At 46.0% G+C, this 20,986-nt stretch overlaps 8 protein-coding genes across 8 annotated transcripts; 3 read left to right on the plus strand and 5 right to left on the minus strand.

Annotated features, from left to right (window-relative positions):
* Positions 1 to 1,752: 1,752 nt before the first annotated feature.
* On the plus strand, positions 1,753 to 3,711 carry H257_15060 (hypothetical protein; the record flags this gene model as incomplete). Its single annotated transcript, XM_009843041.1, has 1 exon — positions 1,753 to 3,711. The coding sequence occupies one exon, from the start codon at positions 1,753 to 1,755 to the stop codon at positions 3,709 to 3,711; it is 1,959 nt and encodes a 652-aa protein (XP_009841343.1).
* Positions 3,712 to 7,119: 3,408 nt separating this feature from the next.
* On the minus strand, positions 7,120 to 8,854 carry H257_15061 (hypothetical protein; the record flags this gene model as incomplete). The annotated part of the gene is made up of 4 exons (XM_009843042.1): positions 7,120 to 7,164; positions 7,654 to 7,772; positions 8,043 to 8,383; positions 8,766 to 8,854. 4 exons carry the CDS (start codon positions 8,852 to 8,854, stop codon positions 7,120 to 7,122), a joined length of 594 nt encoding a protein of 197 aa, XP_009841344.1.
* Positions 8,855 to 10,031: 1,177 nt separating this feature from the next.
* On the plus strand, positions 10,032 to 11,174 carry H257_15062 (hypothetical protein; the record flags this gene model as incomplete). Its single annotated transcript, XM_009843043.1, has 1 exon — positions 10,032 to 11,174. The coding sequence occupies one exon, from the start codon at positions 10,032 to 10,034 to the stop codon at positions 11,172 to 11,174; it is 1,143 nt and encodes a 380-aa protein (XP_009841345.1).
* A 161-nt stretch (positions 11,175 to 11,335) lies between these two features.
* H257_15063 (hypothetical protein) lies at positions 11,336 to 12,278 on the minus strand (the record flags this gene model as incomplete). Its single annotated transcript, XM_009843044.1, has 2 exons — positions 11,336 to 11,881; positions 11,928 to 12,278. The coding sequence occupies 2 exons, from the start codon at positions 12,276 to 12,278 to the stop codon at positions 11,336 to 11,338; spliced, it is 897 nt and encodes a 298-aa protein (XP_009841346.1).
* Positions 12,279 to 12,456: 178 nt separating this feature from the next.
* Positions 12,457 to 12,795, minus strand: H257_15064 (hypothetical protein; the record flags this gene model as incomplete). The annotated part of the gene is made up of 1 exon (XM_009843045.1): positions 12,457 to 12,795. One exon carries the CDS (start codon positions 12,793 to 12,795, stop codon positions 12,457 to 12,459), a length of 339 nt encoding a protein of 112 aa, XP_009841347.1.
* Positions 12,796 to 14,142: 1,347 nt separating this feature from the next.
* H257_15065 (hypothetical protein) lies at positions 14,143 to 18,515 on the minus strand (the record flags this gene model as incomplete). Its single annotated transcript, XM_009843046.1, has 7 exons — positions 14,143 to 14,166; positions 14,366 to 14,508; positions 14,557 to 14,708; positions 15,261 to 15,393; positions 16,141 to 16,392; positions 18,173 to 18,305; positions 18,363 to 18,515. 7 exons carry the CDS (start codon positions 18,513 to 18,515, stop codon positions 14,143 to 14,145), a joined length of 990 nt encoding a protein of 329 aa, XP_009841348.1.
* A 596-nt stretch (positions 18,516 to 19,111) lies between these two features.
* H257_15066 (hypothetical protein) lies at positions 19,112 to 20,508 on the plus strand (the record flags this gene model as incomplete). The annotated part of the gene is made up of 3 exons (XM_009843047.1): positions 19,112 to 19,388; positions 19,435 to 19,926; positions 20,339 to 20,508. 3 exons carry the CDS (start codon positions 19,112 to 19,114, stop codon positions 20,506 to 20,508), a joined length of 939 nt encoding a protein of 312 aa, XP_009841349.1.
* Positions 20,509 to 20,555: 47 nt separating this feature from the next.
* On the minus strand, positions 20,556 to 20,921 carry H257_15067 (hypothetical protein; the record flags this gene model as incomplete). Its single annotated transcript, XM_009843048.1, has 1 exon — positions 20,556 to 20,921. The coding sequence occupies one exon, from the start codon at positions 20,919 to 20,921 to the stop codon at positions 20,556 to 20,558; it is 366 nt and encodes a 121-aa protein (XP_009841350.1).
* Between the last annotated feature and the right edge of the window lie 65 nt (positions 20,922 to 20,986).

Below are 20,986 nucleotides of genomic sequence, written 5' to 3' on the forward strand. Positions count from 1 at the left end.
CAACGAGTTGCTAACAAGCTGGCTGTAAAGCTCGTGTGAGCTGGTGCACTGCGAGCTTACCCCAGTAGGTCATTACTCTGCATGACTGCTTGGCCACGGGAGTTAATAAAACGAAGTAGTTTTAGTAAAACAACGCAAGTTTTAGATTAGCCAATGACAGAACGGTGGGGAAGCTTACTTTTACGTCGAGTGCAACTTCAGTTTAGGTTAAACTTTGGATGGTTTTAGGAGCTAAAACAACGGGCAAAATATGTGAAAAGCACAATAATGTTTGTCCCTAGCGTTATAAATTACTCCGAGTAAGCTTAGTTAATGATTGTAGTGATCACGGATGGGAGGTCATGAATGTGGTCATAGCTGCTTCAGTTTCATTGCGGCATGCACCTTGACGTGTTGACGTAAAACAAGTTGTTTGCCAGAATGAAAACGGCAAACAACTTGTTTCGAAAGTGCCTGTAAAACCATCTTCAATCAACCTATCATCAGATTAGATGAAGCAACTTTAAACAACGCACCCAATCCTTATTTAAGTAACTTTAGACATTATTTAAGCCTAAGTCTGGATGCCACAGAAAATTTTATCTCAAACAATATTCTGACAGAGAATTCCCTTTTCAAATGGGAGGTGAGAAAATATTTTGATGTGACCTTTGGATAGAGAACTATCGATAGAATAACATGTAGGTAAAAATTGAACAGTTACTGTTGAAACTTTTTTCTGTCAGAAAACAGTAAAAACTCGACGTTAAGTTTATAAATGTCACATTTGGTAGCCAAACACACAAAAGATGTCGTTTGAAAAATTATCATAATATTTCTGAAAAGTTGCAAAAGAGGTGTTTTCTGACATTTTTTGTGGCAGCCAGAGTGTCCCTAAGAAATTTTTAAACAATGAATTTACACTGTTAAAGTTAACGCTGGAATTGCCAAAACACAACACTTCATGAATGTATCCTATAATATTATAGAGGATTTCCCCGGCAACAGGTGGTTACTGTACTATCTGTTGAAGGTCGAAAACTAACCTGTTCTCGGCGAATATCGAATTAACATAAAAATTACTACGCAGTATATGTAGTTTTTGTTAAGATATACTACGTAGTACGACTCGACAGTCAATTTACAATGTTGAGTCAATTATTTGGGGCCCTGTTTACAGTGTTAACTGAACGATCAATTTTCAAGACCACTTAACGCCGCAAAAATAAGGGAAGAAAACCCTCGCAAATTGATATCGTCTTTATGGCTACACTTAACCCCGGGAATAAAATTATACTTCGAAATATCCGTGCCCACCGGGGGTAGGACGAAGTCCCAGGTTACAAGGTTATTTTTTTGTATATTTGTGCGGAGTATTATCTAAGGAATTCCGCTACTAAAGGTTTGGGTGTTTTAAAGGTAGGGGAATTATTCTACCCCAGGAACAGGCATTAGGGCCACGCATTACGTATATGTAAACACAAGGGGTTTCGGGGTTCCGAGGTTACAAGAGTACGGGCAAAAGCGTACATACATGCTAATGGTATGAGCATGTGGAAACAGTATGTTGAAGTTGTAGATTCTGGGATCTGTAATTGTAGATTCTTGAAATGCTGTTGTACAGTAACATTCATTGTCTTTATAACATAAGTGCAAACGTCAAATGCGCACACCCAGCCCAATAATAATGGCCCTGGCTCAAACGATAGTCCTAGCTCAAACGATGGACAACTACAAATTTCGTGAGTCTCCCATTTCCAATCTAGCTGCATGATGCATCTAATGTGTTTGGCTGCGCTGTTTGTGGTGAACGTCTTCCTGGCCGTCACCAGTAGCGTCGTCGCCCTTGCCAACATCCCCCGCAACGGGTGGTATGACTGCCCCCTCAGCACCTTCGAGTTGAAGCCACCTAGTAAAGATTACAACGCTACAGCAAATTCCCTGTACAACGAGGAGAAAAAACGTATCTCCCGCGTCTTTACCCAATGTGCGGTGTTCGACATGCCCTTTTGCCACAACGACACGTCATGCACTCCTGCTCCCGGCAAGACGATGCCGCTCTTTGTGAAAGGGATACCAGCGTCCGTCGAGGGAAGCAAGAAGGCGCTAATCATGCTGGAAGGCGGTCCATCCGTGTCGTCAGCCACCTTGGAGTCGCTCATGAACAAATTCCACCGCGAGCTGTCTGGTGCGTTTCACATCTTCACCGTGGACCATCGAGGCACGGGACGCAGCGGGCTCTTGGACTGCCCGGCGGCCCAAGCGCTGAGCTTTGGAAGCCGCTACAGCAACGAAATCGCATTGCAAGAAGTCCCAAATTGTTTGCGGGACATCCATCACCAATTCGGCACCAATGCCGCGGCCGCGTACTCCGTCACGAACGCAGCGAAGGACTTGGCCGTGCTGATCGAGACCGAATTGGCCGATTACGACGTGTATCTGCATGGGTTCAGCTATGGCACGATGCTACTGGAACGCGTGATGCACTTCTCGCCGCCTCAAGTCAAGGGCTACATCCTCGACAGCATCGTCGCCGACCACCGAGAACCGCAAGGGACCGGAAACAACCACGTGTTTAGCAGCTGGGACGACGACCTCAAGGACGTGAGTCAGCACTTCCTGGACCTGTGCCAAAAGGATACGGCCGTGTGCGGCAAACTCCTAGGCGAAAACGCTACCGCCACCTTATTCAACCTGTACGACACGCTGGATTCGAACGCGTCGGCATGCTCAACTATCTTTTACGACACACTCGAGATCAAGCCGTCCATTATTCTCCGCGTGTTCTTTTTCAAGCTTCTCCGCGACTTGGACCGCCGCAAGTTCATCCCGACGTTTGCCACCCGACTACAGCGCTGCAATGCCCAAGACAAGGCCGTGATCACCGCGATTCTAACCAAAAATGATCCAGTCGACCATAGAATGGCCTTGGACTCCAACATCATCCGCGACACCATAGTGTTCGCGGAGCTGTGGCAAGTTCCCACGCCGTCAATGGAGGACATCATGCAGCAGTACCTGGCGTCGCCTATGGCGAAGTCCGACCCGGATGATGTCGGGCGGTATTGCCTCTTCACTGGCTCCAACTCGTCTGCGTGTGAGCCGTGGGTCGATATGAACGTCCCCCCCTGGACATACACCCCGGACAAGTACTTCAACAAAACCGCGGCCATTCCCATCGGGGTGTCTGTGCTCGGTCTCACGGGCAACTTGGACCCCATGACCACGTCAAAGCATGCCCGACGACACTTTAAAAACATGAAGGGCGACAACAAGAAACTGGTTGAGTTCCCCGTGGCAGTTCATGGCGTCATTGGGAACACCCCCCTGTCGGACAACCCCACTGATCCCGACTGCGGCTTGCTTGTGGTCGCCGATTTCCTTCTCGCCAACGGCGCGCTGGACGCGATAAACTTGACCTGCATGGACAAGGTGCAGCCTCTCAATTTCGACATCCCGGACGCCTTGGCCCTCGAGCTGTTTGATCTGGACGGCGGCGCCATGGACGGCAAAATACTCAACCCCGCGCAAGATGCCAAGGATTACAAATCCAAGTATACTGACATGAAGGTGTACAAGTCCAAGTATACGCAGATGAAGGTGGGCGTGATTGTCCTCAGTTTTGCAGTCGTCGGCCTTGGTGTTTATGCGTTCCTGAAACATCGTGAAGCCAAAGCGACGCGAGGCAAGTACGCAGTCTACGAAGACGCGTGCACGGGCAACGCTTCTTGATGAGCGGGATAGTCGCCACGTTCTCGAGAGAAAGAATCCCCCCAGTGCAAGTGTATCGTACCGGTAGCAAAGTTGTAAATGTGTATAACGTTAATTTACTGTTAATGTGTAAACCATTGTGGAGTATGCATAGATCGTTTTAGCAATTGTATAGTACCGGTAAGAGCATCTCCACCGCATCCCCAAATATGGAGATGCTCTTAGTAACGTCAGTACTCCGAGTATTAATATACTAATAGTAACCAAGTAATAGTAATTCCAACTTTTGGAAAAGTACCTTGCGTCCTTGAAGTATAGTAGGTAGGTCATTGGAACGATGAACATACAAAGCTTACGATTGAAATATCATCTTTGATTGGGTGAATGGTAGTCACGACCACTTCATTTAAATATAAATCTTCATTTCTTTTGATTGATTGTATTAACATATATTAAAAGAGTGGATGACATCATGCATTTCGTCGTTTGGTAGAAGACGTAGTACCGGGATTACATTGTCAACAAGGTTATACCGGCAATCAAGGAGAACGTTGATGAAGTCCTTGCATCAACAATGATCGCCTTCGAAACTCTCGAGAGCGAGATGTTGGCCAATGTTTTCCTCACCCTGCAGGCTGTCATGCGACTTGTACTCGAGCACCGTGGTGGCAACCACGTCAAGCTATCCCATCTGAAGAAAGATGCCATGAGACGTACCGGCACTTTTCCTCCTGCCCTGTGTCGCTTCTCTTCGAGGCAAAGAGCTATCCAGTCCCATACGTTGATTTTACAGTTAATCACATTCGGCATGCACGACAACAGCGCGGGAAAGCACAATTCCTACCCAAAAATCAAAATGTGAAACAATAAAAAGAGTATAAAACATATACTTAGTACCGTCAAAAAATGATATACTAGTATTGCATTTACAGTACCACGTGATGTATCACGATACAATGCTACAACTCTGGAAAGAAATATAAGGAAGTCAGCATGTTTTCGTGTGTAACTCAGGCAAAAACTTACTACGTAACAGCGTGCATTGATTGGGTAAAAATAGATCAATCACTGCAAAGCGAAGATATAACGCCAAACTACTGGTTAATATAATCAATGGTGATCGATCTATGAGCCATTCAAATTTCAATACTTTAATCCATATAAAAAAATTGAAGTTAAACCATTGGGTGATGTTTTCTCAAAGCACTCTTAAAAGTGGGAACTTCAACCAGGGGCGTTAATTCCGGATGACCGGATATTATCCGTAAGTGACCGAACCTCGCCAAGAAAAGGCCGAAGCAAGAACGGCCAAAGTGCCCCTTCTTGACACTTAGATTCTTGAAATGCTGTTAAAATGAGCATTTCCAGGATCTACAATTACAGAATCCAGAAGCTACAACTTCAAGCTATCCACATGTCGCATACGTTACCATGCATCTTTTTTTTTCCAGCTTCGTACCCTTTTGCCCGTACCCTTGTAACCCCGGAACCCCTTGTGTTTGCACATAATGTATGCCCCTAAACCACTTGTGTTTTCATATAATGCCTGTTTCCGGGGTTAGGTTGCATCGCCAGTGCTTAGCTACTGTCCATGCACATATTGTGCTTTGCAACTTATTTGGCCTAATCGACCTCAAATCTGCCGATTAATATGTACTTCGCGAGAGATTTAAATGTGAGAGAAGCCGATTTAGATTAATTTGGCCGAGATAGAAATATATCATACCCAGATTTATCAATCTTTGCCCAGAATTGCAGTTTCAAACTGCAATTATGGCTTGAAACTTGTTATTCTGCCCGACTTCAAAGTTGAAACTTGGTATTCTGGTCGACTTCAAAATTGATCTTGACTGTGAGTAGAACGGTGTTAGAGCTTGGAACTGGACAATCAGAATCCAAGAATTGTTTGTAATTACTGAATGCGTTTATTGCGGGCTCAGCACACGCTCTCATCAGTCCTTGCAATGATTGACATGCACTGCTGTTCTCTGTAGCAAACTTACTGTTAAAACGAGGCAGATTACTGTTAGTGTTTATTATCCTTCCGACCCATGTTAACGCTAAATCTGTCCCAGATTAAACTTGCGTTTTGACAGAAATCTAACATCATGTGAAGCTGAGTAAGAGCGTAAATACGACTACTCCAAATAAGTTGCAAAGCACAAAGGAATAGCTGGAGTACGGAAGTGTGTGTAACAGGTTGGCATACCCGATCAATCTGATCTTGAAGTTCCAAAGCATACAAAGTTGAAGTACAACACTTGCAGTTATGGTTGCAGTTGTATATTCTTGCCAGAAGTGTACATTCTTGAGAAAAGTTGTAGATTCTTGAAAGAGAAGAGAGAAGTTGTAGACTCTAAAAAGGCGCTTGTATTTTCTATTTATCTCTGTTTGAAGTTGAAGATTCTGGATTCCGTAGTTTTGGATTCGTGAAATGGTGTTGTAAATTCATTGTTTCTCCACCTGCATTTTCTCACTGTCAATTGAGGATACAACCGTAGCGTACTGTAGTACCACTACCGGTAGTTTAGCCATGAAGAGGATATCAATTTGCGAGGGTTTTCTTCCCTTATTTTTGCGCTGTTAATTGGTCTTGAAAATTGATCGTTCAGTTAAACAGGGCCCCAAGTAATTGACTCAACATTGCTTGACTGTCGAGTCGTATATCTTAACAAAAACTACATGTTCTGCGTAGTAATTTTTTATGGTAATTCGATATTCGCCGAGAACAGGTTAGTTTTCGACCTCCAACAGATAGTCAGTAACCAGCTGTTACCGGGGAAATCCTCTATAATTGTGCATTGCACCTTTTTGGCGAACTCATCAGTGCACAATTCTCTGGAGCAGCATCACACAAAGCTCTACAAAATTCAAGCGTCCAAACGGGTCAAAATTGTAACCACTTCTGCCAGTATTACAGCCAATCGTGTGTAAGAAACAAGGTGTGATGGACTCTGATTGGATATTAAAAAGGAGCAAGGTGGCTCACCTTGCGAATTCCATTAACAAGCCATCTTTTGTGTGTTTGGCTACCAAATGTGATACATAAACTGACAACATAACGTCGAGTTTTTACTGTTTTCTGACAGAAAAAAGTTTGAACTGCAACTGTTCAATTTTTACCTGCATGTTATTCTATCGATACAGTAGTTCTCTTTCCAGAGGTCACATCAAAATATTTTTGAAAATATTTTCTCACCTCCCATTTGAAAAGGGAATACTGTGTCAGAATATTATTTGAGATATAATTTTCTGTGGCATAAATAACGTCTAAAGTAACTTAAATAAGGATTGGGTGCGTTGTTTAAAGTTACTTCATCTATTAATAATGCGATGGTTGGTTGATTAACATTTGTAAAGGTGGTTTTACAGGCACTTTCGTAAAACAAGTTGTTTGCTGTTTTCATTCTGGCAAACAACTTGTTTTATTTATGTCAACGCGTCAATGTGCTTACCGCAAAGAAACTGAAGCAGCTATGGCCACATTCATGACCTCCCATCCGTGATCACTACAATCAATAACTAGTCGGAGTAATTTATAACGCTAGGGACAAACATTAACTGTACTCCGAGTAATTAAAAACGCTAGGGATTTAGTTAGGCTAGTCGTCGCTCTGTCCAATGATTCAAAGCTATGCCATTCCTACAACACTTGATCTGTACTAGCATTAGTACTGTACGTGGACAGGAAGGGCGCGCTACAACTACACGATGTATAGTCCTAATACGGTATGCATCGTGATGAACTGATGGTTGCGCTATGTAAGTTGGCCTGGTGCTGCAACTCGATTAGTTAGCGGCTGAAATAAATTAAAGACTGTTTTATTCTGCTTAAACTTGGGTTTAGCGTAGTTTTATCTTCAATAGGGCTTATATTATTTTAAATATCTGTTTTCAACGGGCAAACTCGGGCAAACGCAAAGTCGAAAATGGTTAAGACTGCAGTACAGTAGTGAACCGTACGAATGCCTTGGATGCACCCCACAGTTTGTTATCAAGCATGTGGCCACTCGACGAGTTGTCCATGACAACATTGATGATCAAGTTGATGATGATAGTACCGTACTTGAGCGCAATCCTGGCTAATGGACAATGGAGGAACAATTGCAATAATTCTAAAATGCACCCAATAATTATTGATTGTGATCTCCCCCGTCCGCATTGATTGTGCGGGCGGACTATGACCAATGTAATTTTTTACAATTGTGGACGTCATCAATTTGGAAATATATATATATTTCCCATACAGTACCCTGACTAGGGCGATAACTCCTACCCGTAGAGATAAATAGAAAATACAAGACTCAGTATTTATGTATATATAAACAGTCAGACCCGTACTATGTACGTACCCTTGTCCAGTTCGTTTTGAGGGTCCACGGGCAGGGCAATGTCAAACTTCATGCGCCAGTTGAACGAGGCTTTGCCGTTTTTAGCGCGCCAGTGGATGTCCGTGTGCTGCGCCTTGTCATTGTTGGACAGCATCCACAACTTGATAAACAGGTCGCTCATCTCGGACAGGTCGTCGCCGGGCATGACTTCCTTTGTCTTGTAAATCACCACGCGCACTTCAAACATTTCGATGGGCGGCAGCGAAATGTTCACGGCCGGCGACGCCGTCGCATCCACGGGCGTCAAAATATCCAGCCACAGCCGCAGCGACCCCAGCGTGATGACACTCGACGGCGTGTATCTACTCGTTCGATAGATAAATATATATTATTAATACTTCCTCTGTTTCATGTTACTGCCACGATAAGGACTGCTAACAACCCCAAAAATTTATTTCTTGTCCAAATTTAATGCTCAATATCACAAAAAAAGAGAATCAAACTGGACGTAGAGTCCATTGGCAACAAAGCACCAAAACGAGATATTCGTGGTCAAAATCGACGATGACTAAGCACCACCAGATTTAATAAAATAGATACCAGAAATCAGGGACCTGCCCCCCACATTGGGATCGAGTAGTCCATCATACGTGGTCCGCTTGAAGCAGCCGACCCAAGCACTGGTACAAGTGCTTGACAATCAGCGGCAACGGTGTCACACGGAGGACATCGGTGGCGACTCACCGCCCGCAGTGGTTGGCCCACTGCCGTACAAACGCCACGATGTGCGCGAGCACCCTGAACGATGTGATGGGGCGCGTCCGGGTCTCCATTGGTGGGCCACCCGATGCTGGATGAGCTATGAGTGGTCAAATTGGTTGTTGAATTATGCAATCTAATTGGTTGATTATGCAGTGCTGGCAAAAAGTTTAAAGCCACCCCAAAAAATTGGAGTTTCAGAACATCATGGATAAATGCCCCTGTGCATTGGATTGAATGTGCTTGGATTGCGTGGAAATGATATCGATATGCTTGCGTTTGCAAGAGCACAGCCAAATATACGATTTTATCGGTGAAATGTCTTTTTTCCCCTGGCAATAAGTTAATGACCACCAATAGAAAACAGCAAAACTTGGATGTGAAGGTTCATATATTACTGCTTAGTACTTCGTCTTCCCACCTTTGAGCTCTAAAACACTCATACACCTATTCGGCATCGACTTCAGGAGATTTTCGATAAAATTTTGCGCAACTTCATCCCACGCCTTGGAAATGGCAGCAACCAGGACGGTTTTGGTGGCAAATTGGCGTCCATGTGCATATACTGCACGCGCAAGAATTCCCCACATGTTCTCAATGGGATTCAGGTCCGGAGACTTCGCTGGCCACTCTATAACGCGTACGCCATGGTCGCTCAAAAAAACCTTGGTCTCCCGAGCGTGAATGGAGGCATTGTCGTGCTGGAAAACACAGTCGCGACCATAATTATAGTGGACAAATGAAAACATATAGTTCGACAAGGTACCAATGTAGGCGCCACTGTCCTGCTCGCCATCAAGAAACACCAATTCGGTCTTCCCTTTCGCTCAAAAGGCGCCCAATACCATGACGCTCGCGCCACCAGATTGACGTCGGTAAAATATCGCCTTCTCCTTGCGAAGGTCGTGCTAATAGTACTTCAGGCCGTCGGGTCCGTCTAGGTTGAACTTCTTTTCGTCACTAAAGACGACTTGGGTCCAAATGTCCGCGCCTTGGACAAGCATATCCAGCGACCACTGAAACCTTGCCTTCTTATGCTTGTCCGTGAGGACAGGAGTGACCTTGGCCTTGACAAACTTTTGGAATGGGGTAGAGCCAATCAAAACACGTTCCGCCTCATTCTTGAACCAAAATTATCGGCCGAACTATCCAGGGTCATTCTAGTGGCGGCCGGAGTTAGTGGACCATGATTGGTCAAAGATAAAATATGTCTAACCAATCAGAAGCATCTTCTCAACAAAGAGCATTTTAATGGACGAAGAGACCGCCGTGTGTGCAGCAGTTCTCGCCGCGGTGACAGCTGCTCTTACACCCTTCGACGGCCGCAGCAACCGTGGACCCATTGAAAACAACTTCGTTGTTCCAAACAACACGTGGTTGCTTGTGAAATCTACGACTTCCCTCAATGCATGGTTCACGCGGCACCTGCGATGCCCTCGACCCACGTTCAATCGAATTGTGGACTCCATTAGAACGGCATGGCCAACCGTGCACCCTGCTCTCCACCACCTCAACCGCTTTGGCATTGATGACCGCGTAGCTTGCACCCTTCACTACCTCACTCACTCAGACGGCTACGAGTCGACGGCAGAATTGTTTGGCATCTCAAAGACCAGAGCGTACGAGTATTGTAATCAAGTGTTTGCTGTTGTTCAACTCTGTTTCGTGTTGGATACCATCTCGATGCCAACGACACACGCCCAGTGGGAGGACATCAGAACAGGGTTCGAAGCGTATGGATTTCCCAATGCCTACGGCGCCATCGACGGCAGTTTGATATCAATAAAACGATTTGAAGACTTCACTGGGTGGTACTGCCGCAAGGGGTTTCCAGCATTCAATATGCAAGCTGTGGTTGATCATCGGATGAAATTCATGTCATACTCGTTGCGCTCTGGAAGTCAGAACGACAAGGCGCTCTTTAACCACTCGGTGTTTGGAAAAACGTGCCACCAAAGAGTCCCTGGGCGTGGCTGCTTTCTTGGCGACGCTGGGTACAAGCTGTATTCACACCTCATGACCCCATACACGATTTACTCGGACATGCCCCAGGACGAAGCGCACTACAACACGATCCACAGTCGCAGCCGCATGGTCGTCGAGCGCGCATTTGGGCTTTGGAAGAACAAGTTTCGTGTTTTTAAGACTGAGCTGCTCCAACATCGACCGAGCGACATGGCGCGCCTGATTGAAGTATCCTTGGTGTTTCATAACTGGTTCATTGAATTCAATGAGGAGTTGGATAACTTCGAACCCGAGTTCTTCCCCGAGTGGATGCACATCGGTGGTGACACAGTCTTCGATGAGGAGCTGAACCAAGTCGATGGTGCACCTGCACCATCGACTTGGTTCAGCTTGATCAAGTTGTATTTAATCCAACATGTTAGTATATAAGTATAATTGATCTATATCGCATCTTCGCATCGTTTCATCGCCTTATTAATTACATTGCACAAACATGCATTAAAATTCAAATTATTGTATTACTTAGAATTTACTTTAGAATTTACTTTGGAGAAGACCATAACAATTTACATTTCAAATTGTTGTAATGTTTAGAATTTACCCTGGAGAAACTGGAGCATTTTGTCGTTGACGTCATTGGTTTTATCGATGCTGGCTTTCGTTTCCTCCATAAGATCCAATAGCTTTGTCATTTGTTCTGACATGTCCACGCCAGAGCTGCGGGAGTTCTTCACCTTGGCTGCCTCAATGAGTCCACTCGCCAGTGCTTCTCCGAGGTTACTGAGCCCCGCCGCAAGGTCTGGATTATGCTTCTTGCGCATTTGGTGCTGGCGCTGCATCTCCAAGTCTATTTCAACCTTCCGCTTGTTTTGTTGCATGGCGCCAGTGGCATGCAAGTCCTCTAGCACTTCGACGTCGTCTTCGGCGCCTGGGCTAGCACTGGGGGTACGCTCCATGCCAAACTCGATGTCTCCGAGCCCATGCAAATCCGCAAATGCAACCAACATCTCCGAGTAGTAGCTCGGCTTGGGGGGGGTCGACAGCTCGTCGTTGCCAGTCGCTGTCAAGCTACGCTGGATCGCAACGAACTCCGACCGCAACTTTCCCAACTTGTTCTTGAGTGAATCGACTGAGACCTAGTGTATAATAAGATCTTTGCATTTTGTATGATATATTTGGTACCTTGCGCGGCTGTTCAGTCAAAATGTTAAACCGTAAGGCAAGTTTTTCCCAGAGTACATGCAGTTGCTTGCTGGACAGGTCGGCATTAAACGATGCGCGAAATCCAGTGAATCGTAGCTCGAGTAGTGCGTTTACCATGGAATGTGTGTACACAACCGGGGCCTCACTTGCCATGTCAACAAGGCTTGTCGCCATCGACGATGCAATGCTAGACGTGGAAGGTTTGGTTGAGATACGTTTCTTGGGCGTTGTCGTAGCTGCGACGTCGTTGTCACCCTGCAACTGCTGCGGTTGATGCGACAGCTGCTGCTGAAGCAGCTGAACTTGCTCGAGGAGCTGGGCCTTGGTCATCTTTACCATTGGTTTTAGAAGCATGTTGATGGAAATTTACAATGTGTTCCAATGCGACTGTGCTATGATTGGTCACAATTTGGGCCAATAAGACTGAATAATATCTACACTGGTGGACAAGAATGAGGTAGCGAATGACGTGAATTACAAATTTGGATCATTCTTGGTCATTCTTATCCTATTGGTCGGAACAGGTTCTAAGGTGATCGCACGTGGCAAGCAATTGGCGCGCACGACGAGCCTTGATGGTCAAGTGGCATTGCACCACAAGCTCTCGTGAGCTCAAAAACGAATTGGAAGCGGTCCGAATGAGGCGGCGAATGTCGGTGTGCGTGACCTTGGGCGGTCGTCCTGTACGCTTTTTCGTGTTGTAAGCTGCGGCGTCTTTCAGGAACAGGGTTATGGCACCCTTCGAGCGTCCGATGAGGCGCTCAATCTCTCGGAGGCCTTTGACGACGGCTTTAAGGGCCAAAATCATACCTTGCTCTTTATCGGAGAGCTTGGACCCGGCTGGCATGGTGAACTTTCGTTTGAAAACTGATACAGGCGGGAATCGGTCAAATTCAAGGACGGGAGCATAAAAACGCATGGTTTTTGTTTAAAAACGCTTGGATGACCATAAAGAACGCTGTGGTTTTATACTTTTTGCCAGGTTAAATTTGCCTAATTTTGTGTTTTTGTGCTTTGGTTGAGTGAGGGACAGCTTTACGCGGTGAAATGAATTCAAAAGCCATGGAATCGATGCTTGAATTGATTGCATAACTTGGGACGACCATGATTACAATAGAATCTTCAAACCACAACAATTATAGGGTGGCTTTAAACTTATTGCCAGTACTGTAATTGGTTGATTCAATATTACTCTTCATTATTCAGAAGTCAGCGTGTCAGTGAGTTCATTGGATGGTGAGTGCGCCTTGCTCTTGCTATATCGGGTAATACGCCTCCACATCTCGAGGGTTGCCTGAAGTGAGGTGCTTAACGGAGAGAGTTTGGTTTACATTCTACAGTATGAGGGAATGCTCTAGGAAGCGAGCTCGCGCAGTTGCAGCCAATACGACGAAAGGTGGGGATTCCCGGTAAGGTCGAACCCTGGCGTGAGTGGCAGCATCCTATACACACTATAGTTAGGAGTACTCAAGTATATTGAGCAATACACGAAACCCATGAAGCCACGAGCTACGCAATGCCAACACCGGCAACAACCACATCGACGAACTCCGTTGTCTAGATATCACTTCATGATCTTGGATGATGATGGCTAGGTACATGTTAGGATCTAAGGGGTGATAATGAATGGTGCACCAAATGACTGTGGTTTGCCTATGAAGTCATTGAAACTACGTGAAGACACCCGATGCCCGCCACGCTGCAAGGTCGAGCCAATGCAAGCATGGACGTCCGCTTCTCTTGATGACGTCATGAATTTTACTTCGACACGTGAAATATTTTCGAGGTCCTCAAAGATTGGTTAAAATATATCCAATCATGAAATACTATCTCAAGATAACAATGAGTTGCACTTACACATTTTAATAGATAGCATTATCCATCACTTTCAGCGTGCATACTTTATTCCATATATACACGAGTGCAACACTGCGCCAGTTTTATGAAAGTTCTACGCGTCCAAGGGAAAGTTGTATAATCTCTAGGTATTCTATATTATCCACAACAATATATTTTAAAAGTTACAGAAATTCTAATTATAGTTATATATGGTCTAGCTATTTTACAGTTTTCACAACTACATATATGTTTTAAAAGTTATAGAAATTCTAGTTATACTTCAGCATTTGAATTTTGTGAACAATTGAGTAATTTACTATACCAGTATTATTTGCTGCACCGGGGACATCGAGCCTCAGGCCACTTCGCACTGTTGCTTCTACATTATGGCATGCATTAAACATGAACTAGACAAGATCATGCACAACTTTTAGAAAATCTATCTTTATGCAAGTTGTAGAAGTAGTAGAAATACTAAAACATATGTAATTTGTGATATGCACTAGAGTATTGAACGAATACCTTCGGTCGTTAATCTTCTTTAGGAGATGTAGCATGTAACGGAAATTCTGCATTACAGCATCCGAACTGCGGAGCTCAGTCCCCAACCACTGGTTGGCAAACTCGCTCATGTTGGATGTGACATTGACAAACGTCGACCGCGTAAACGCGTATGTCACCCCATGTTCGACATGGATTGTCAACAAATAGTCGGCAGCATCTATTAGTCAATACAGTAAGTTAATTAATAGGATTGTTTGATATTTACCAGGGTTTAGCGCTCGTAGTTTTTCCATGTGCCGTGCAAACGTTTCATGGCTGTCGGATCGAGCTAACTTGAACGCCAAGCCTTCTTCAGTACTGGACAGGGGCCGTCCTTGCGCCGTGTTGATGTTGGCAACAATATAGCGCAAGCAGTATCTGTGTGGAACGCCAGGACATTCCGCTTTGCAGGAGTTGGTGAAACCTACACAACCAATGTATTTACAAAATCTGAAAGTTGTAGAATTAAAACAAATGATGCAAGTTATGAATAATGTGAAATGTATGAAACTTTCAACTCTCAAATACCTTTTAAACGATCAGACACAAGGACATTGCTTGACAGCGGAAGTCCTGCGTCTTTCAAGCATCGCAAAAACCAAGCCCAATGCTGGCCGTTCTCGACTGGTACGATAGCAATCCCTAATTGATATAAGTATGTGTTGTAGTTTAATGCGACAACGTACCCAATACAATGAGATGATTGTTGGGATCTTTGGTTGTTGCAAGTAGTATAACTCCACTTGAATTGATAAGATCCTTTAAATGGGCTCCTACATGAAACGTCAATACATGAATGTTTGTAAATAAAGTTACACAGCATTACCGTCAAGCGCGATAACATTCTGACAGTTCTCAAACGCATTAATACAAAACTTCGGGATGAGCGCGCTTCGGTAGAATGATCTTGCTTCAACAAGCGCAAACCACCCTGGATTGCGCGCCTTCAGGAGCTCAAAGTAGCTCCCGACTTTCTCAAACGCCATGTCCACTGAGCCGTACAGATGTTTCACGAGTTTTCGCTTGGCAAGACTTGCCGATGATGTCGATATCGTTTTGCTCGCTGAAAGTGGCCAATGATTTGCTTGCCGGTCAGTCGTCGTGGATCGGAAACGAGTTCCATAATGTTCCCATGTGTTTGAAGTGTTTCCACAATCTAATACTTTTATGAGTTTCATTAGTTTCAGATGTTTAACAATGTGTAGTACAACTACAAATAATACAACATACTAACCCTTTTGAAACAGCAGGGTGACATTTTACCCCCGTACTTTGAAAAAGTGGGTGATTGTGCATCAAATTCATCGATATGATAGACGCAACCTCATCACATCTCACAGAAGATCGGAAAAAAGAACTCGCAACTCTCCGTAGAACAAATCCACTTTGCTGTTATCGCATTTCGATACTCTTACTTCTGGCGAAGGCGAAAGCCTTGCTTCAAACTGAAAGTGTTCATGCACTCCTTCAAATACACTAGGCTCCCGAAGTCGAGACCTTTCACAGAATTCAAAACACTTTTTCAGGCGTAGTCGTGTTCGCTCTCAGGAGGCCTTGTGAAGTTCATCTCTACGGCTAGAAGCAAGTACTCGTCAGAAACGAAGCCACTCATACTTTAGTGGTGTATTTGCAAATGTTGTCAATCGTCACCACAACAGTTAAAATTATGAGCATGCGGATAGATTTAATGGTCCTGCCGATGCGTACAACTGTTCTTATCTGTGCAAGAAATCAGATTATCCGAACGAATATCCGTTATTCCAAAAATTCCCCAAAGAAGGTAGGTCTGGGGAGTTTTGAAGGTAGGCACCCCCTGCTGTGGGGGAAGTAGTCCCTGCAGTCCATGTGCTCCGGGCCCCGCCGACTTGCGACACAAACCGCCACATGCCAATCTTCCCGTCGAATCCAACAGCTTCGCGCGGACGTGCCACAGCACCGAGAAACATAATCTTCGATATGAACCGCTTGGACTTGCACGGGCGCTGCTTGACGACCTCATCACCAACAAGGTAAACCTTTCGGCAGTCTTTGTCGGCATTGAACCATTTCTCGTCCAGGTGGACTACATCCCACGTTGGCCTCGGTAACTATGGGCGTGGCACTGCCGGTAGTGCCGGTGAGGTGAGCATTGACGGTCTCTTGCGTGAGTATAACGTGGACCACGCAGAACGCTTCACGCTCATGCTTATTTTCTTCTATCAATAGTGGCATTTCATGATTCCCTTTTTCATAGCGCGGCTGAGTGTGCTGATTGATGTGCCAGTTACCTCCTGGTTGTCCCTCATGGTACTGCGTTGTTTGTGAGGTACTTCTTGAACGACTGTTTTTATCTCCTCTACTGTGCAGCGCGTCCTGGGCCCAACACGGCCGTGCTTCATTGCCTTTGTGCTGCCTGACTTGAAGCGCGACCACAGTGTGCATACGATATAGCGGTCCAGTTCGAAGCACACGATGCGATCGCCTTGATGGTGCCACGTTGAAGCATGCCCATGTATAGGTCGTCTTGAAGAGCGGTGGCTACCTCAAGCTTCGCCGCTCGGTCAATAATATTCTCGGGTCATTCGAGGGGATGCGCTCATGGCGGGAAATTTGAATGTGGGGGGCAGGTCCCTGATTTCTTTAAAAAGTAACACTATTTATTTTATTAAATCAGGTGATGCTTAGTCGTCGTCGATTTTAAGCATGAAAATCTCGTTTTGGTGCTTTGGTGCCAATGCATTCTACCTCCAGTTTTTTATTCTCTTTTTTTCGTGATACTGAGAATTAAATCTTGGCAAGAAATGAATTTTTGGGGTCGCTGGCACTCCTAGTTGTTGCAGTAACATGAAACAGAGGAAGTACATACAGTACTGTACTACATCTGGTAGGTATTAACAGTAAGTGCAGGCTAATATTCAATGCAATACAAAAACGAAGTCAAACGAATCTGTATTTAAAACGTTTACACTACCACGACCTGCATCAGGTCACAGATACCGCTCATGCGATCCTCTTCTTCCACTCCCATGAGTCAGTCATTCGCCGTTGAAGCGTTGGGGCTAGTAGGGACGGCAGAGACATACGAAGTATTCAATTGGTTGAAACTCATGTTGTGTTAGTTTAGCTGTTCAATCTGTAGGGCGTTCAGAAAGGCGTAGCAACGAAGGCAAGGAGTGGCTTGAATATAAAGTAGCATGCCTCGGCAACTGACACCAAAGCGCCAGCTGCAGAGGAGTGCTTCGAAACTAGTACTTATCTGGTGCATCTAAGATATCGTTGATCAATCACTGGTAGAATTCTGGCCGGATGTACTGCTAGGCGCCTAAGCTGCGGCGTCGCCGACGCCGCCTAAGTTGCTTTTCGTAGTTCCTCCAAGTATCTTCATGTGGCGATGCATAGGATTCTATGTCACTATGCATAAAGATGGAGGTTGTCATTAACTTGTTTGCTCCCACCGCGCCACTGATTGACCTCCACTTTATGTGGGCCATCCTCGGAGGTCGCCCGTGGCAGTGGTTCCGAAATATTTATCCTGTACTTATTTTTTCGAACTTGAGGAATGCAATATTTACTTTTCCAAGAGTATAGATGGATTACCTACTGTATTCTTTTTCTTCCTATTCAAATAATTCATGAGAATATCCGTTTATTCAACATGTTCTAACGCCTAACTACCCACTTGCTCATAGCTTTAGCAAGATCGGACACGTCCCAGAGCCAGTTTATTCACTTTCAAGAACATTGGTTGCTCAAAGTTCTGCGACGTCATTGCGCGACGTTGATCGGTCAAAGCCAGCTTCGCCCACGAGAAGAACCGCTCGCACATATAGGACGTGGGTCGCAGGAACTGGCAATCCAGGTACTTGAACTCCTCGTGACTTGTCTTCTTTCGTTTTTTGCTTGTTCAGACAGGTTCAAAGGCTTGCCGCTTGGTGCCTGCGCGGCCGGGTAGTTTATCTGCAATCCACAAACGCCTTCCCGCTCAACTGCACTCAACTGATCCGTCGCGTTATTCAACACCTTCGTAACGGCAGATTCGAAATTCGGGCTTACCACAATCTCGGCGTTTGGGCGCAAACGCTTGTCCGCATCCGGGTAAAGCAGGATCGTCTCAACAAAGAGATTGCGTGCGTCCAAAATGGTTACGTCTTCAGCTTGTAGGTCTTTGGTTCCTGATTCTAGCTCGCTGAGGATCCCCAGCAACATGTCCTTGTCTTGCTCGTCGGTGGGGAGTAGAGAGAGGATAATGCGGTCGTTGAGTTGATGTACAAAACCTCGGATGGCGATTTAGCGCTTAAGCATTGCGTACGTTGAGCTCCAGCGGGTTGCGTTGCGTGTTATTGCCGTTAAGTGGGTGAGACGGCGGAGCCTGGCAGCCGGCAGAAGGTTGTCCAGTTTTTCATAAGTTCGTTCACTACATTGAGGACAGGTGCGTCTGCTTTCAAAATATCACAAAGAAATAAATTGAAGCGATAACTCGCACATCCAACCAATGGAACCCCACAACGCTGTGCAAATGCACCATTCGTTGAGAAAAAGTCGGATGGACTATGCAAACTTGAAGTTTTTGCCGGACAAACGTCCGTCTTTTCCGTTCAGTGGAATGTGCTTTCTTTACAAAAGATAAGTCTAAAGCTAAAAAATAACTTTATCATGAAAAAGTCGGACAGAAATCCTGTATTCATTCATTGGCACAAATTGACCCCATCATAGCAGAAGCAGCGCGTGAAGGCCCATTGGGAACCAAGTCGACCCGCCAGCTATCAACAACAGTGCAGGACCATCGAGACTATCGATTTGCCATGAGTTCCAAGAAAGGGTACCACAACGGCATCAATCTAGTCGTCATATGGCTTCATTCGTCTGGCCGCTCGAACATGGTCAACGACGACGGTTCAATCAACCTCAACGAGTTTGGTTACGCTGAGTTCACAGAGTTTGTGCTGTACAAGTACAAACACGCAAAAGTCTCTCCGTCGACACTTTCTGGTTATCGTTCTGCGATAAAGGACTACTACAACCGACTCAATGTGCCAATTCCTGCTGGCTTTGCCAACGATGCCACGGTCATCTTTCAAGGTACGTGACGTGCCAAACGACCTGTGTGCCCATGTTTAGTGTGTAGGAATTCGCAGACTCTGCGCAAGCGAGACCCAATCTGGCACAATCAAACCAGGTGGGAAGCAGCCTCTACGTCACCTCCAATATGTCGCCCTTTGCAAGGAAAGTCTCTCAAAGCTCGACGCTGATTTCACGCACCTGTTTCTCATCTTGACGTGGAACCTCATGTGCCGATCGAAATCGACTTCGACTGTGCGTATTGACCATTTGACCGACGAGGGCGACGCGATCGGCGTTACATTCTTCAAGTCGAAGACCGACCAGGGAGGCACGAAGCGGCGTGATCCAAAGCACGTTTATGCGAACCCACTGCGACCAGAGACATGCTGCATTCTTGCGTTGGCTCTCTACCTCGCTTGCAACACCCAACACGATTCTGGCAACTTGTTTCCTGGTTCAGCGCAGCGGGATCGCTTTGGCCGCGGCTTGTCCCAACTTGTTGAAGACGCTCTGCCTGCCGCTTCCAATTCCCTGGGAACACACTCACTCCGTAAAGGTGCGGCAACGTTTGCAATTGGTGGGAGTACCTCGGGGCCGTCCATTGTCAACGTGTGTATCCGCTGTGGGTGGTCAATTGGCAGTGTCGTTGAACGATACGCGCACTATGATTGTCACAGTTCCGGATACAAGATCCGGATCCACGTGGCTGTACCACGGCACACAGGTTGAAGACAAAGCCAGACCCAAACCCACGAGCGGCCAACGACGCCGCTACGTGCCAAGGAAACAGCAAAGGGTTCGCCGCCCCTTTGATTCGGACCACCCCCGGCCCTTTATGTTTACCAGCTCAAGATGGCTGGTCCTGCTTAGCTTAGTCATAGCGTTAGATTGTTATAACGCTATCAATTCACTTCTCATTTTACCATCTACTGCGCCTTCCTCTGCGCACGCACGTTTACACCTGGTAGCACTCCACGTTCGTCCACGGCCTATGTCTTCCTCCTCCACCCCCATTACGCCAGCGCATCAACTGGTCCTCGACCGCATGTACCTGGTGTTCGGCGAACAAGACACTGCAACCCTTCTCGGGGGCCTCTCCCCCGAGAACCAAGCCCGTCTGGTGGAGGGCATCGGTTGACTTATCGACCAAGCCGTCACGGATGCCGTCACCCCCCTGACTGCACTTCACGCCGCTTTGGAAAGCCAACTGTCCACCATGGCAGCCCATGGTCGTACTTTCGAATAGTCACTCGCACGCAGCGCGACTAAAGTCGAGCGCCTTACGTACGCGCTCCATACCTCCGAACAACAAAGCCCTCCCGGCTGAAGCCGATCAAACTCGAGGTCACGAAATTTGGTGGAGCGGAGTCCGACAAACTCCTCCGCTGGATCCTCCAAGTTGAGACCGCTGCGAACGCGCAGCGTATCTTGGACGACGACACTCGAGTCGCTTTCGCGATGTCGCACTTGAAGGGCCGTGCCGAAGATTTGGCGTTTTCCAAACGCCTCATGGACCCTTTGTGCTTTCCCTCCCTCGACGACTTCATGCATGAAATGAAGTCCACGTTCCTGCCCCCCAATAGCGACTTTCGCTATCGCACCAAGTTTCTTGAATG

Source organism: Aphanomyces astaci (genome assembly GCF_000520075.1).
Source record: "Aphanomyces astaci strain APO3 unplaced genomic scaffold supercont1.66, whole genome shotgun sequence".
NCBI classification, from domain to species: domain Eukaryota; phylum Oomycota; class Saprolegniomycetes; order Saprolegniales; family Verrucalvaceae; genus Aphanomyces; species Aphanomyces astaci.